The 18025-nt window shown below is 42.6% G+C and overlaps 1 protein-coding gene across 6 annotated transcripts in view; it reads right to left on the reverse strand.

Annotated features, from left to right (window-relative positions):
* The window catches only part of Atxn7 (ataxin 7), a 156281-nt gene that overhangs the window by 105582 nt on the left and 32674 nt on the right, over positions 1-18025 (reverse strand). For 5 of the 6 annotated variants that reach the window (XR_009057118.1, XM_057769233.1, XM_057769237.1 and 2 more), the window contains exons 2-3: positions 13664-13753; positions 10220-10366 (exon numbers count right to left, since the gene is read on the reverse strand). Coding sequence is in view for 4 of the 6 variants with exons in the window: in XM_057769233.1 (XP_057625216.1) it covers positions 10220-10256 (37 nt within the window). In the remaining 2 variants the exon portion in view is untranslated. Of the gene's footprint in view, positions 1-10219; positions 10367-13663; positions 13754-18025 lie in introns of those variants that run through there. The other variant, XM_057769235.1, reaches the window with a different exon arrangement.

Consider the following 18025-nt stretch of genomic DNA (forward strand, 5'->3'; position numbering starts at 1 on the left):
AAGAAGGGGGTGTGGGGAGAAAAGAGAAGGGAAGTGAAGGGAAGGGAGAAAGAGAATAAAACATATGAGGACACAAGTAATCCAAATGCTTTTCAGATGTATTAATTTCCCCAACCTTTCTTGCCAGAAATACAGAATTTTTAGACTCCTATGGCCATTCAATTTTAAGGGTTATCATCAATAGCTGAGAGCAAAGATTCAGATCCTCCTATCTTATAATTCAGATTCTCTTTTGATGAAAAAAGGAGCCTGGAGACTTTGCTTCTTTCAGTGTGCACCCCTGCACACCCTAATTGCAGTATCTGATGGATGTTAGGAGTAGAAAATGGGAACTGAAAACCAGAGGGAAAATCCGCTTTCAGTGCTTTCCAAAACTTCTTGCCTCTCTCTGGAAAACAAGCCTTCCTCACACACATGAGCGTTTTCCAGGCGGCTTCTGCGACACTGGCAGCAGAGCAGCAAGCATGAGCATTTGCTAGAATCTGATCTGGCCAAACAGGTATGCTGGATCTCATTAAAATACATTCTTGTGATTCTGACACATTCTGAAGGAAGTGAAAGATAAAGCACACACAGTGTGGATCTTACCCTGGGGTTTTAGTGCTGTTTGTTTTATTGCATGTTTTATCTTTTTGGTTTAGAGACAGGGTTTCTCTGTGTAGCCCTGGCTGTCCTGGAACTCACTCGGTAGACCAGGCTGGCATCTTGAGCTCATAGATCTCCTGCCTTTGCCTCTCAAGTGCTGGGATTAAAGGTGTGTGCCACCATCGCCCAGCAGTGTTTTTATTTTGTTTTTATTTTTATCAATAGCTTGTTGAGCAACTTGTATCTAAAATAGGTAACAATTATAAAAATAGCAAAGGTGCAAAAACACCTGCATTCCACACACACACATAAATATACACACAGGCAAAAGTTTTAAAAATTAAAAAGAAGGCCGGGCGGTGGTGGCGCACGCCTTTAATCCCAGCACTCGGGAGGCAGAGGCAGGCGGATCTCTGTGAGTTCGAGACCAGCCTGGTCTACAAGAGCTAGTTCCAGGACAGGCTCCAAAAGCACAGAGAAACCCTGTCTCGAAAATCCAAAAAAAAAAAAAAAAAAAAAAAAAAATTAAAAAGAAGATATGGAGTCTGTACCCATGAGGATAGCTAGACTTAAAAAAAAAAACCACTCACAAAAGAAATCCATGTATGGTTCGGAATACAAAAATCCTTTTTTTTTTCTCTTTCTTTCTTTTTTTTTTTTTTTTTGTTTGTTTGTTTGTTTATTTTTTTCGAGACAGGGTCTTTCTGTAGCTTTGGTGCCTGTCCTGAAACTAGCTCTTATAGACCAGGCTGGGCCTCTAACTCACAGAGATTCGCCTGCCTCTGCCTTCCAAGTACTGGAATTAAAGGCATGTGCCACCACTGCCCGGCTCCAAGACAAAAATCTTACAGTCCCTTTGGGAAATAATATAAAAATTACTCAAGGCTCGGTGGTGGTAGCGCATGCCTTTAATCCCAGCACTCAGGAGGCAGAGGCAGGTGGATCTCTGTGAGTTCGAGATCAGCCTGGTCTACAGAGAGAGTTCCAGGACAGGATCCAAAGCTAAACAGAGAAATCTGGTCTCTGCTTCCAGGTATATAACAAAAGAATTAAAAGCATAGACTCAAACAGGCATTTAAAACTCAAAGTTTGGAACCAAAAGCTACAGAGAAACCCTGTCTCGAAAATAAAAAGAAAAAAAAATAGCCGGGCGATGGTGGCGCACGCCTTTAATCCCAGTACTCGGGAGGCAGAGGCAGGCGGATCTCTGTGAGTTTGAGACCAGTCTGGTCTACAGAGCTAGTTCCAGGACAGGCTCCAAAGCCATAGAGAAACCCTGTCTCAAAAAAAAAAAAAAATCCAAATAAATAAATAAAACTCAAAGTTTACTAAAAGTACTATTAGTAACAGCCAAAATATGGGAATAATCAAGCTACCTAGAATGGTTAATAAACAGATAAACAGCCGGGCGGTGGTGGCACACGCCTTTAATCCCAGCACTCGGGAGGCAGAGGCAGGCGGATCTCTGTGAGTTCGAGACCAGCCTGGTCTATAAGAGCTAGTTCCAGGACAGGCTCCAAAGCTACAGAGAAACCCTGTCTCGAAAAACCAAAAAACAGATAAACAAATTGTAATCTCTCCATTCAGTTCATAACACATACTGAACCTCCAAATGCTAGCACTGGTGAGAGGGCTCATGGGAGAAGCACCTGCTGCAAAGCCTGACAGCCCAAGTTAGTTCCCCAGAGCCTCACGTGGAGAAAGTGGTACCAACTCCTGCAGGTGTCCTGTCATCTCCACGTGTCATTGCTGGTACTCACGTACAACACACACACACACACACACACACACACACACACACACACACACGTATTTTTCTAAGTTTAAATTAGAAAAAAAAATAAAACATTGAACCAGGTGAAAAATCCCAGACACTAAAAGTCACTATTTGCTTCGGATATGAGCTGTTAGAGGCTTAGGTGATAACTCCTCAGATCTCACAGAGTCCACTGATCAGGTCACAGCTCAACAGGAAGGATGGGAACGCTAGTTGGTGGGAGTGGGCCGTGAGGTGGGCAGTGTCTGGGAGCATTTCCCGTCTCTACCTCATGTCCTGGGTCCTATGTTGTGAGTGACTCTGCTCTGCAAGGCCCTCCAGCCACCATGTTCTGTATCAGCACAGGCCCTAAACAATGGACCCATGCAGCCGGGTGGTGGTGGCGCACACCTTTAATCCCAGCACTCGGGAGGCAGAGGCAGGCGGATCTCTGTGAGTTCGAGACCAGCCTGGTCTACAAGAGCTAGTTCCAGGACAGGCTCCAAAGCCACAGAGAAACCCTGTCTCGAAAAACCAAAAACAATGGACCCATGCAGCCATGAAACCAAAACCTCCACATCATGGGCCGAAATCAATCTTTCCTCCATTTAAATTGTTTTCTGAATATTTGTCACAGCAACAGAATGCTACTACAACCATCATTATTATAAGATCCATTTATTTATATGTGAATATTTCTGAACAAACAAATCCATGGAGACAGTGGGCAAGCTAGTGGCTTTTGGGGGCTGGAGGAGGAGAAAATGAGGCACAGTTCAATAGGGACGGGGTCTCCTCGGAGAGGCTGGAAGTGCTATGCAACTAGAGACAGCTGGTGGCTGCACACGAGTGCGATTATAAGAAAAGCAAAACAAAACATTGATCTGTGCATTTCAAATGAGCAAGTCAATAGTATTCGAACTGCATCCCACAAGGCTATGTTTTTAAGCCAACATTTAAATTTGGAAAATTTCACAAAAAAATTTATGATTGGCTTCTGTTGAAAAGTTCTACAGAATGGTCACAACAGCTAAAGGACAGAGGGAGGGTATGCTCCTGGAGCTCGTCTCTGCCACTGCGTGACCCTGGTTTTTAACCTTCCTAATGCTGTGGGGACCCCGACCATAACATTATTTTTGTTGCTATATCATAATTGCAATTTTGCTATTGTTATGAATAATAAAGTAATATTTGTGTTTTCCCACGACCTTAGGCAATCCCTGTGAAAGGGTCATTTGACCCCCCAAAGGAATCTTGACCCACAGGTTGAGACCCACTGGTGCACAGCAGCTGATTGCTGTCTGCAGCCAATGAATTAACAGGCATACAAAGGTCTGGAAAGGAAGGCTTAGAGGTTAAGAGCCTCTGCTCTTCCATAGGAGGAGCTACATGGTGCTTTACAGCCCTCAGCAACTCAATTCCAAGGGATCTTACGCCCTCTCCTGGCCCTCCTAGGTACTACCTGCATGCGGTACACAGACATACATGCAGGTAAAACATTCATGCATGTAACAGTAAAACAATTTAAAGAAAAAAAAACAGGCTTAGAAAACTACTGACACATAGTGCTTAGTAAATGTTAGCAATTTTTTTCTGTTTCATTATTTTTATGAAGTTTTTATGATCCCTCATACTCTTGTTTTTTGTCATTCAAGCAGGATCTCATGAGGCCCAGGTTGCCTCCAGCTCATGTTGTCAAAGACGGCCCTGCGTTTCTGATCTTGCTGCTTCCCCGTCACACATGCTGGAGTGCAGGCATGGACCATCATCACCCAGCTCCTTGACCTCTTTCTGACAGAGGCCTTGGGAATTTACTTTTCATTTACTTTCCAACTTTTTTTTTTTTTTTTGCTGTTGTTTTTACAAATAAAAGTACAGCATGCGATACTGAAGTCCATCAGAAAGAAGAGGGAAGACAGCCAAAACAAATATTTGCTGTTGTTGTTGTTGTTTCTTTTTCAAGACAGGGTTTCTTCTGTATAACAGCTCTGGCTGTCCTGAAACTCACTTTGTAGACCAGGCTGGTCTTGAACTCACAGAGATCCACCTGCCTCTGCCTTCCTCTGAGTGCTGGGATTAAAGGCGTGCCCCGCCATGCCTGGCTCCAAGACAAAAATTTTAAAGCAATGTGCAAAATATCATATGTGCACCCAGTGAGAAGTTACTGAAGTTACTGTGCATGGGGGGGCAGTGGCGATGTCCGCAGGCGTGTGGATGGCGGGGAAGCCAAGCCTTAGCTCTGTTCTTGGGAAAGCTTTATATGTAGACAACAGTCCAGGCAACAGAAAACAAAGGGTAACAAACTTTAATTCCTTACACTTAAAGGGACTTCATATACTATTTGTATTTTAAACAATATAATTGTATAATCAGACCCTTCCAAAAGCTACTTTATAAAAAGAGAAAGGAAACATGAGGCTGTGGGGGATGGTCACAGAGCTCCACCCTGTGAAAAGCAACAGCATGATTTCATAAACTCACAGGACCCTCTTCTGCCCTGAAACATAGCTTTTAATTTGTACTGTTGCTAAAGACCACTTCAGTTCCCTTATCCCTTGTGCTGCAATGCTTCCCAGCTGCTGAACTGGCTAAACGCCCTGGCCTGGCCGTCGGGGTCCTTCACCATTCAGTTCAGCCTTTCTCACCTCCTCACCCCACTCCCTTTGACAAACTCTATTCTAGCTAAGCCAGCTATAGCCAGGATATAAACTAGTCAGCCAAGAAGGATTTTGTCAATGTCATTGTCTTTATATTTCTTTACACATTTTAGTTCTTCCTCCTCCTCCTCCTCCTCCTCCTCCTCCTCCTTCCTCTCTCTCTCTCTCTCTCTCTCTCTCTCTCTCTCTCTCTCTCTCTCTCTCTCTCTCTCTCTCTCTCTCTCTCTCTCTCTCTCGCTGTGTGTGTGGTGTAGGCAGGTCTGGGCGCCTTGAGGGCCACGGTCGATGTTAGCTCCTTGACCTCTTTCTAACAGAAATCTTGGAAATGTACTTTTCATTTACTTCTTACTCTGCCACTGTCCAGTCTGTTTTCATTTTGAGACAGAGTTTCTCACTGATCCTGGACTCACCATCTCAGCTAAGACTTCCTAGCCAGCAAAGTCTAGAAACTGCCCATTTCCGTACCCCAGCACTAGATTGCTTCACCCAGCTTCCTGCATGTTTGCTGGGGATCCTGAGGTCCTTGCTTTATCAATTGACCCGTCTCCCCAGACCTACTATCACCATTTATTTATTTATTGGGATTTACTAGGATTGTGGTAAGATTCATATAAAATAACATTTACCGTTTTACCCATTTTAAAATTAGGGGCTAGAAAGATGGCTCAGCAGTTAAGAGTACTGACTTCTTCCAGAGGACTCAGGTTCAAGTCCCATCACCCACGAGGCAACTCACAACTGTCTATAACTCCAAGATCTAACACCCTGACACAGACATAGACACAGGCAAAACACCAATAAAATAAAAATAATTTTTAACATGTACAATTTAGAGGCATTTTATTACCTTCACAGTGTGGTGATGTTCCACAATATTTTACCACCCACATGGAAACTCTAAGCCCATAAAGACATTTTTCCAAGCTTCCTCTGTCTCCTAAGAAATCCTACCTCTGCTGTGTGGTAGTGGCACACACTTTTAATCCCGGCATTTGGGAGGCAGAGGTAGGTGGATCTATGAGTTTAAGGCCAGCCTGGAGTATAGATTGAGTTCCAGGATAGCCAGGGCTACACAAAGAAACCCTGTCCAAAAGAAAAAAAACACACACACACACACACACACCAAACCAAAAACAAACAAACAAAACACTACTACCACCACCAACAAAAAACAACGGAAAAAGAAAAAGAAAGCCTACCTCTGCGATACACCTGTTTAGGATATGTCAAGTGGGTGGGGCTATGCAGTACACAGCCCCTAGTTTCGGGCTTTCTGCATCTAACACAACTTTTCAAGATATCTATGTTGGAGTATGTGTCAATATTTTGTTCCTCTTAAGACTAAATAATACAGTAGTTCCCTCTAGTCCATACTTTCACTTTCTATGGATTCAATTACTAGCAGACAACCTCTGCCTGAAAATAAAAGGAAAATTCAAGAAACAAACAACCTAAGTTTTAAAATGTGTAGTATTCGGAGTGGTATGATGAACTGTACAACCACCCCAACCGCATGCCCATGTGAGAATCACCCCTTCATTCAATGGATCCATACTGTATACGTATCCACAGTGTATATACTACTTGCCCTCTAGTTAGTTCTACAACTGAGGTATCATGCTTTTGGCACACAGCAGAATTTCACAACATAATTTAGTCTGACTCCAATAATTTATCTCCTTAGATAAGTCATTAATGTCTTATGAATCACTGAGGAATGCCTTATGGTCTAGATTTCATCCCTTATCATTTTTGTAGGGCTAGCAACTCCACTGTCTTTTGCCTAAGCAACCACAATAGCCTCTGTATAATTAGGCTCATTGTTTTTACCTTGGTATTTGTAGCCTATCTTACTATACTACAGTGGCCCCGATGATTCTATTAACAGAGAACTGGCATTTGTCCGAAGTACAGGACAAATAATAAATAAAATAAAATAAAATAAAGCTTGGAATAAAAGCTGAAGCCCATGTTTGGTCTCTAAGGGCACAAACTTTTTGTTACCTGGCTGTCTTCATGCACTGCTACTCTCTCCCAAGTGCTGACTCAACAGCAGCCTCTTCTGTCTTCCTACACTATCTGTGCACACTACTCAGAGCCTCTCCTGTCTTCCTACACTATCTGTGCACACTACTCAGAGCCTCTCCTGTCTTCCTACACTATCTGTGCACACTACTCAGAGCCTCTCCTGTCTTCCTACACTATCTGTGCACACTACTCAGAGCCTCTCCTGTCTTCCTACACTATCTGTGCACACTACTCAGAGCCTCTCCTGTCTTCCTACACTGTGCACACTATTCAGAGCCTCTCCTGTCTTCCTACACTGTGTGTGCACTACTCAGAGCCTCTCCTGTCTTCCTACACTATCTGTGCACACTTCTGTCTCCATTTCTTCCATCATAGAATGCAACAGTTTACTCTTTCAGCATTACTGGTCAAGTACCACCTTCTTAGAGTTCTACCCTGCTCGAAGCCATTCAAAAGTCAGGCCCCACCTCTTTTTTCATATTTATTTATTTTGTTAATTTTATCGAGCTCTACATTTTTTTTTCTGCTCCCCTCACTACCTCTCCCTTCCAACCTCTCCCATGGTTTCCATGCTCCCAATTTACTCAGGAGATCTTGTTTGTTTCTACTTCCCATGTAGATTAGATCTATGTAAGTCTCTCTTAGGGTCCTCACTGTTGTCTAGGTTCTCTGGTTTTGTGATTTGTAGGCTGGTTTTCTTTGCTTTATGTTTAAAAAACCATTTATGAGTGAGTACATGTGATAATTGTCTTTCTGTGTCTGGGTTACCTCACTCAATATAATGTTTTCTCGCTCCATCCATTTGCCTGCAAAATTCAAGCTGTCGTTAATTTTTTCTGCGTGTAGTACTCCATTGTGCAAATGTACCACATTTTCCTTATCCCTTCTTTAGTTGGGGGGAACATTTAGGTTGTTTCCAGTTCTAGCTATGACAAACAATGCTGCTATGAACATAGTTGAGCACATGTTCTTGTGGTACAATAGAGCCTCCTTTGGATATATACCCCAAAGTGATAATGCTGGGTCTTGAGGAAGGTTGTTTTCTAATTTTCTGAGAAATCGCCATAATAATATCCAAAGGGGCTGTACCAGCTTGCACTCCCACTAGCAATGCAGGAGTGTTCCCTTTACCCCACAACCTCTCCAGCATAAGGTGTCATCAGTGTTTTTGATCCTGGCCATTCTTACAGGTGTAAGATGGAATCCCAGAGTTGTTTTGATTTGCATTTCTCTGAAGATTAAGGATATTGAACATTTCCTGAAGTGTCTTTCAGCCATTTGAGACTCCTCTGTTGAGAGTTCTCTGTTTAGGTCTGTACTCCATTTTTTTTTATTAGGTTATTTGTTCTTTTGATGACCAATTTCTTGAGCTGTATATTTTGGAGATCAGACCTCTGTCTGATGTGGGGTTGGTGAAGATCTTTTCCCATTCTGTAGGCTGCCATTTTGTCTTATTGACTGTGTCCTTTGCTTTACAGAAGCCTCTCAGTTTCAGGAGGTCCCATTTAGTAATTGTTTCACAGTGTCTTTGCTACTGGGGTTATATTTAGGAAGTGGTCTCCTGTGCTGATGCATTCAAGTGTACTTCCCACTTTCACTTCTATGAGGTTCAGTGTGGCTAGCTTTATGTTGAGTTCCTTGATCCATTTGGATTTGAGTTTTGTGCATGGTGATAAATATGATTTTTACCTTTCTATATGTTGATATCCAGTTATTCCAGCACCATTTGTTAAATATGCCTTTTTTTCTATTTTATATTTTTTGCTTCTTTGTCAAAAATCAGGTGTTCATAGGTGTATGGATTAATATCCGGGACTTTTATTTGGTTCCATTGGTCTTCTTGTCTGTTTTTATGTCAATACCAGGCTGTTTTCAGTACTATAGATCTGCAGTACAGTTTGAAGTCAGGGACTGTGATGCCTCCAGAAATTCCTTTATTGTATAGCATTGTTTTGGCTATCCTGGGTTTTTTGCTTTTTCATATGAAGTTGAGTACCACTCTTTCCAGGTCTATGAAGAATTTTGCTGTGATTTTGCTTGGCATTGCATTGAATCTATAGATTGCTTTTGGTAAGATTCAGGCCCCGCCTCTTACAGCACTCCTCACCCTCTGAATCCTGCCTTACTCTTCTTTCTAAACAGTCATCAGGTAATACAAGAAATACTATATTTACTATGTTTGCTATTTTGTATCATTTCCTTCCACTAAAAGGTATAGTATAGCCATTATAGAAACAAGGTAAGAGGATAGTCAAAAACATTTAAAACAAAATACCACATTCCTTAGCAAGACTAAAATCCAGCAGGGAAAACACTAAACCTTGCACTCTCTGTGGAGCATCTGGGGTGATGAAATCAGGCGGGTAGCTTCTCCCCTGAAGCTTTGCTAATTGTAACAAGGACTCTCTGTTTTAGACCAGCTGTATTCCACGCCTGCAGTTTTCCTCAGCAGACATCCCACGGTTCTGGCATCTCCAACATCCTGGGGTCTTCACTGAAAGTTGGTCTTCATCTTCAAAGATTCATGCAGTAGACTCGGGGGTCTTCTTGCAGGAGATTCCAGGGGCCACACATTGCCTGTCCTCAGCATCTCTTAGAAACTATAATATGGGATTCCATGCGCCCCTCACATCTTGTATCTTCCATGCTTGCAAAACCAGTACCACATCATTGACACTGCCAAGTCCTGCAGCCAGCTTAGGATGGAGCCTGGTCACACTGAACCAGAGTTGCATCAGCCTTCATGTGCTAACCCTGGGAAGACACTTCCCCTGAGGGTTGTTTTCAATGGAGAACCCTTCCCCCAGCATTCTCCATGGGCTGCCTCCTTCTGAGGAATTCACATATTCACAAGACAGCTCCTTAGATGAGTAGTCCCACCCTCAAGGCACCTTCTCTCCTTCTCCAGTGCAGCCTAGTTTCTAATGGTGCTGACCTCTTTAATGACTATAACTGTTTGCAAACTGCCTGGTTCATGAACTATAAACTGGCCACACTTTTTTCTTTGCCAGACTGTAGAGTTTTCATCCTTCTGTTCCTCTACCTGTTACTCTCCCTCACTGTAAATCTGAGCACAGCCTGATGTTATCCTATCTTGAAAATCCCTCTGTCAAACAAATTATTCCATTACTTTCCAAGTCAGCCTCATACAAGTTCTCAGAACCATATATAACATGAACAGTCTCTTACTCACTTCCACCCGGGGTCCTTGCTCCTTTGTGAAATCTCATGACCCGTGCATACTTCCACTTGATGTGGGATGTCCTTCTGTATATGTGTTCCTCTTATTGGTTAATGTATAAAGCTGCTTTGACCTATGGAAGGGCAGAATACAGCCAGGCTGAAAGAGATATATAGAGAGAGTAGATGGAGTCAAGGAGATGCCATGTAGCTGCCGAAGGAGACAGATGCTAGATCCTTACCAGTAGGCTACAGCCTCGTGATGATATACAGATTAATAGAAATGGGTTAATTTAAGATGTAAGAGTTAGTTAATAAGAAGCCTGAGCTAACAGGCCAAGCAGTATTGTGACTGATACAGTTTCTGTGTGGTTATTCGGGTCTGGGTGGCTGAGAAACATAGGAGCAGTCTCTGCTTACATCCACTGTCTGCATTTCTCTCAGCATTTTGGTCTTTTTCTGAGCTCCCACCAAAATGGCCCACTGATCTCTGTGTGCACCATTCTAACTAGGCATGATGAAAGGAACAGTTCCTTGTTTTCTTTTCCAGCTTTTAGTTTCAAGGATACAGTCAATTTCAGCAGGGAAGAAACGGCAGCAGAATCATGAAGCAGTTGGTCTCAGAATCCACGTCCAAGAAGCAGAGAGAGCTGAATCTCTGCAGCCAGCATCTCTCTCTTGACTCAGTCTACAACCGCACCCCCTGGGATGCTGCTGCCTATACCCTGCATGGATCTTCACACCCATTTAACTCAGAGATAGAGCCTCCCTCACAGCTATGCCCAGAGGTTTATCAACATCTTGATCCCGGATCTGTCAAAACGAGAACATTATCCACCACATATGTAGTGAATTGATTTGGGACAGAAGAGGAATAAGTCGCAGAAAATATCTCATTTCTTTAACCTAAAGAATGCTGAGTTCAACAAATGTTGGTCACTTCCAGACACCTGAGGTTAGGAGTAATGTCCATTACTGAATTCAAACGCTTGGCTAAATGAGAGTAAGCTCAAGAAAACAATCCTATAATATAAGGATTATAGTTGATGTTCACTTGAAAAGTGCTAAAACAGGGTGGAGCACAGTGGTACAAACTTTTAATCTCAGCACTCAAGGGCAGCCTGGTCTTCAAGGCCAGCAAGAGCTACACAGTGAGGTCCTGACTTAAAAACAGAAGCTTGCAGGGGAGGGGGGACAAACAGAAAAGAAACTGGGAAGAAAATAGATCTTAGTCTCAATGCAAAATAAAGATCAACTGTGTGTGGCAACAGTAACTCCATTTAGTCATTTCAATATATGTATTTCAAAGCAATATACAGTGTATAACAAATATGTGGAACTTTTATTTATAGTTAAATGTGAATTCAGTATTCTTTTGGATTATCAAGTCAACTCCAGTGCCTAAAACAAAAAGCACAGTGCATCAACTGCCCCTCTATAAAGACTGCCTGAAAGAAAGGAACTGGGGCTCTGACTCCTGCACGTGAAGGAGCTCATTTCAGCCTGGCCTTGGACTTGACACTTCTCATAATTCTGTCTGGCCCACTTGACTCTGTTTTGTTTTCTCAATACACGTTTGAGTCTGTGACTCTTCTTCCCCTTCTCCTTGTTATTTACTTCCTGATACTGTATAAATCTTTCCTACAGCATCACACAATGCTTCCAACAGTATAGTGTTCAAGTGTAGGGCTCATGGAAATTAGCTTCGATCCTCCTCTTCTTTATCAAAAGTTAATCTCTCCGCATAACACAGAGTCAGGAGACATATCTGCATTAGAAGCTTCTTCGGCATTTTTTTCAAATGCTTTTTTCCTCTCTGATCCAGTGGCTGGCCACCACACAGGAAAACCCCCCCGCCCACCCACTCTCTGCCCAATATTTCACAATGAACATCATACATTGTGATGACTCTGAAGATGGCCACTGAAGATCCCACTGCATGTCTGCACCTTCAGCGTAGAGCTGGCATGTTAAAGGGTATATTTTATAAATCATGAGCTTCATGGCTCCCCACAACGACGGCATTCCTGATGCTCACGTTAGTTTGGTGACAGTGAAAGAGCTATCTCTGCGGTGAGTGTGCAGTCGGACAACGTGCTTCCCGTTTCTGCGACCGTCGCTGAGGACTCTAAGCCTAAGTATATGCTGATCTATTTCTGGGGTTGAAATTCCTAGTCCTTCCTGTTTGAATTCTGTTCAGTTTTGTTCTTTAATGACTCATCTTAAATTGACTTTTAACTTCTAACACCACGCAGCCATTTCCTTCAAGAGTAGAAGAAGGGTGGTATTTGACCGTTCATCTAAACTCACGCAGGGAAGCCGGCAGAATTGATCATCAGGTAAAGGCATTTGCCACAAAGCCTGACAGTCTGAGATGGAAGATAAGTCCTGCAAGCTGTCTTCTGACCTCCAGTGTACACACAAACACGAGACAGACAGTCGGACACACAAAGAGATACACCAGATAAATGTAACAAAAAATTTAAGCTCTTCCAGGAATTCTTACTTTTATCAAATACATTCACACAATGTAGTACAAAGGTATTCTAATGGTTACTCTTATGACTGTGGCCTACAGGACTCTGAAGAGTTCCAGAGTTCCCTGTCTGCCTAGAAGGGCAGCAGGCACCCCAAGTGTGCCCAACTTTTCTATCTTTACCAGTCTTGCGCAGGAATTTCCCTACCTTGGCAGCTGGTCTACACTGTGTGCTGAGAGAGAGAGGGGGCAGGAGCTGGATATTGGTGGAAAAAACACAAGAGCATACTGGGCAACATCCTATAAAAGAGTGAGCACTGTATAGGAGAGAGCTGAAAATCCTGTCTCTAAGAATTCCTCAAACAGGCTAGGTGGTGGTGACACATGCCTTTAATCCTCGAACTTGGGAGAAAGGCAACAGCAAGAAGATCTCCAGCTTCAAGTCCAGCTTGGTCTACAGAGCAGGACAAACAGGGCTACAAAGAGAAACCCTGTATTAAAAAACAAAACAAAAAATAAAAAGAAAGAAAGGATTCCTGAAACAGGCAGGGCATGGTGGTGGTGGATGCCTATAATTCCAAGCAGGAGGCAGAGACTGCCAGAGACAGCAGAGACTGTGGGTTCCAGGACAGTCTGGTCTACTACAGGGTGAGTACAGGATAGCCAGAGAAACATATAGAGACCTTGTTCAAAACAAATAAGCAAGCAAACAAAAAGAACCAAATTCCTAAAGCTTTAACAAATACATGGGAGGCGCAGTTCAATATTTTTGAGCTGAGAAGCAAACACCCGACAGCGTGGTAACGCTTTCAGAGCCACTGTCAGTAAACAGTAAACATTCATGTCTTTAAAGTTATGCTTAAAATGTCAGGGCCTTCACATACTCAAGTCATGAAAGCTAGCATCTCTCTGTGACACTCAAATCTATTAGAACTCAAAGAAATATATTCATTCAGCTATAATGTCAAAATAGTCAGCTACCTTTTCTTTGGAGTGTAGGCCAAAAATTCTGATCGATTTACCAGTGAATCTTCATCTGCTGGGATTATGGAAGTTACTTCCTTCTTAATTCTGTTGAAAAAAAAAAAGCAAATGAATGAAACAGAGGACACAAAGCTAATCAGAAATCTATAAAAAATGTTTTTTTTTCTTTCTTTCTTTTTTTTTTTTTGTTGTTGTTTAAGACAGGATTTCGCTGTGTGCAGCCCTGGCTGTCCTGGAACTAGCTCTGTAGACTATACAGGCCTTGAACTCACAGAGACCCACCTGTCTCTGCCTCCCAAGTACTGGGATTAAAGATGTGTGCCTCCACTGCCCAGCAGAAATCTATTATCTTATTAGTTGTCATGCATTTCAAACTGTTAAACATTTCTGAAGTATCAGACTGCTAAAATTAAAGGCGCCAATTCATCAACAAATGCAACCTCCTTTTATGATGAATTTAATTCACTATACTTACAATAAACAAGGAACAAATGACCATTCAACATGTCCACAGAGACATCCTCTGTGGGCTTAAAGATCATTGTGTGAAATTTCTACTAATGAGTTAGTTTCCATTTAATTTTTAAAATTGCTATTTCAAAGTCTGTTTTTATGAAACTTGTCAGATCATAGCTTTAAAATATGGGCTTACACACCAAATCTCAAAAGCTCACTCCACCCTTTACAATTCCACAGGATAAAAAGGCAAAGCAGCTTTTAAACAGGAAAGAAAAATTCAATTAATTCACCTTTCTAAAAGAGCACAAGTGGTGAGAGGTGGTGGCGCATGGATGCCTTAACCAGCACTGTGGAGGGAAAGGCAGATCTCTGTAAGTTCCCAGATAGCCTGCCCTACAGAGAGTTCTAGGACAGCCAGGTCTACACAGAGAAACCTGTCTTGGGGGGAAAAAAAGCACAAGGAAATCATGCCCTCCATTATCTTTCTGTATATGCAGTTATTACAGAAAAAATAGGGGGTACTACTTAATCTGGGGGAAGCAGTGAGGAAAGGAGACAAAGGTTTGAAGATTAACAAACTAAAGTTAGAAACTAAAACAGTATTCAACCTAAGAGAGCAGAAGACAGAAGAGAGCAGCAAATGTAGGTGATGGCACAGCTGAGCATAAAACACAGTCTAGGCATAGTGCCACACACCTTTAATCCCAGAACTAAGGAGGCAGGTTGGCTTCGTATGGGAATTCACTTCTCCTATTTTATAGCCTCCGTGGGCGACACAATAAAGACAGTGGCAAAAGCACTATTTGTTCAGCTTTTATTTTCACACACTTCAAAATGGTAACCAACATATTTCTATGCCTTGACATGCCAAGAATACATTATCCCAGAAAGTCAGTCACTAAAATCCTATGTCATACTGTGTTCACTTACTCCTAATTATCTCTTTATAGCTTTTAAATTATTCCTGAGTTATACTCTCCTTCCTCCCTTGTTTAGCTTTAGTCTCATTCACAAAATGCTACCCAGGAATGCTGAAACACCTCCCTATCTTCATAGACCAGATGTTTTCTTCTTCAGATTTCTTTTTTTTGTTTTGTTTTGTTTTCAAGACAGGGTTTCTCTGTGGCTTTGGAGCCTGTCCTGGAACTAGCTCTTGTAGACCAGGCTGGTCTCAAACTCACAGAGATCCGCCTGCCTCTGCCTCCCAGTGCTGGGATTAAAGGCATGTGCCACTACCGCCCGGCTGCGCCACCACCGCCCAGCAATTTCTAATTCTTTTAAAGAGTTTCTGATCCTGTGACTGCTCTGTCTTACTTCTAGTAAAAGCTTCTACCTCCTTTGATGTCTGTCTGTCTGGAGCCCTAACTGCTCTCTGTGCAGTGTAAACGTTTCACAGGTATGTGATAGCCTTTACTCACAGTTATCTACAAAGGACCACAACAGACACGGGAACAGACAAGGTGTTAAGTTGGAAGTAGACCTTTTGCTCTCCTCTCTCCTTCAGAACAAACTAGAGTTTACATCAGCTCTCACTGGACCTTAAGTCACTAGGCAAAGCCACTGCTCAATTCTCTAGCACGACACTCCAGCTATTTCCAAGGAATCCAAGGAAGTCACCGGCCCTTAGATGTGACGCAGTCTTCTCTGAGATAAGTTTGACTTTAAGAGAATTCATCATTCATTAGTCAGTATCTTTTCAAATGTTTTACAGGGAACCTATCTTTACAGAAAAATGGTACTGGTGTTTATTAACAATCACTTTAAAATAGTAGCTTCCTGCTTAGAAAAAAGGCTTGGGTCTTTAGTAGGAAACCAGACATGCTTGTTTAAGTTCTCTCGTCTGGCTCACAACAGCCCTGTTCAAAGTGCTGGCACTGTGATCTCGTTTGTTAGAGAGGAGGCAGAGAGCTGGAGCTAGAACCCAGGCCTTGGATGCTCGTTCATTTCCTTTCCAGCACATCAAACTGCCTTAGCATCAACTTAATTTTGTTCTGAGTAAAGAAGCAGTGTAAACAACAGGCTGCAAAGATTTTCTTACGTCCCAAACCTTCAGACCTTTATTTGCTCAACACTTATGTGGTAAGCACTTAATTTTTAAAGATTATTTTAAAGGAAGGTTGGTTAGAAGTGGGAGATGACAAACTACTAAAAAAGGACATCATGGTTTCATTCCGAAATCCTGAGAAATGCAGGCTTCCATTTGTTACTTCCCAGAAGTGCTGCGTCATCCCCAGTGACCCTCTTTCTAGTCAGTGCCATCATGTTTGTATTATGGGTTCCAAATTCCTGGTCACAGGCCAAACTAGACACAGGGCCTAAACTCAGACACAATCCACTCTTTTTAGAACCAGAAACTGGGTAAAATGGGTCTAGTTTAGTTTAGTCTGGGATAGCCCATGTGCTCACTTGTCTACAGGGAAACCAGGAAGAAGAGGACAAAAGAATAAATGCCCTGGTCAGAGTGAATCTGGCTCAACAGACAGAGGCATGATCTCTGTCTCTGCCTTTGGCTTTCCTGTCCACAGCATGGTCCCCACGTCCTTCATTTCCACAGCTCCCAACACTCCCACCTCGACCAGACTGGGCTCTCTACTTAAAACAGCGTTTTGTTTTTGGTAACTCAACAACAAAACCTTGCCCAAGAAAGTAACAGTTTTTTTTTTTTTTTAACTAATAAAAAGGCAGATACCACTTGCAAATTACAAAACAAACAGACACTACAGAATGCCCAAGGTTTTGGAAATATAGCCTCATTCACTTTAAACAGAGAGACGAGCCCATGCAGTGTTATATTGACTTCTATGGGGAAAATGGCTTATTTTCGCGGACTAATATGGGTGTGTCCTCTTCAAGAAGCTGAGAACCCTGTTGCAACTTTACCCACATAGTCTGGATTACTTCTCGTTATATGATACAGTCTGTCAAAATTACACAACTATTCGCAAAGGAAGAAATAGCAAGATATACCAAGACAGTGCTGGTTTGAAATATGAACAGAACAAGTTTTCTTCTGTTTCTTTCTTTTCTTTTTTGTTTTGTTTTGTTTGTCAAGACAGGGTTTCTCCTGTGTAACAGCTCTAGCTGTCCTAGAACTAGGAACTAGCTCTTGTAGACCAAGCTAGTCTCGAACTCACGGAGATCCACCTGCCTCTGTCTCCTGAATGCTAGGATTAAAGGTGCACACCACCACCACCAAGCTTCTTCCTGTTTCTTAAAGCTTAAGTTTCTAGAAAAGTCCCAAGTGTCAATATGAGATCCGTAAAGCACAGAAGGAGGTGCCAAGAGATAGGCTGCACACGAGGGTCCCCCAGGATTCCAACCTGACCCTTTCTGTGCGTTAGAGCTGGAAAGAGAGAGACCTTGAAAGCTGCCTCCAGTCTCTCTTCCACACAGGAAAGACCGAGAAAGCCAACAAGTTTTCTCAGGTTGACCTACACATTCAAACAGAAGTGTTGATGTGTAGTTGATGGTGTGCTCGGGCCTACATAGAGGGCCTGCTCCTAGGGCAAACAGAGTATTCTGCAGCACACTAGTTGTGCCCCTAAGTCCCAGGTTTGTACTCTCTCTCCACCCTCTGATCCTACAAACACACAGCCCACAGGTTTTTGCTGTTGATAATGATATTGACATATATTGCACCTTTCATGGTGATCATGAGGGAAAAAGTAGATTTGTTGTTAACGTTTAAACACTGGGAAGAGTCATACAAAATTTGTGTTGGAAAGTCCAAACATCTGGCTGTAGAAGCAGCCTTCCTTCAGGGGTTAAACAATTGATATGGGCCGGGCGGTGGTGGCGCACGCCTTTAATCCCAGCACTTGGGAGGCAGAGGCAGGCGGATCTCTGTGAGTTCGAGACCAGCCTGGTCTACAAGAGCTAGTTCCAGGACAGGCTCCAAAA

The sequence above is a fragment of the Chionomys nivalis genome, chromosome 5, assembly GCF_950005125.1.
Source record: "Chionomys nivalis chromosome 5, mChiNiv1.1, whole genome shotgun sequence".
NCBI classification, from domain to species: Eukaryota; Metazoa; Chordata; class Mammalia; order Rodentia; family Cricetidae; genus Chionomys; species Chionomys nivalis.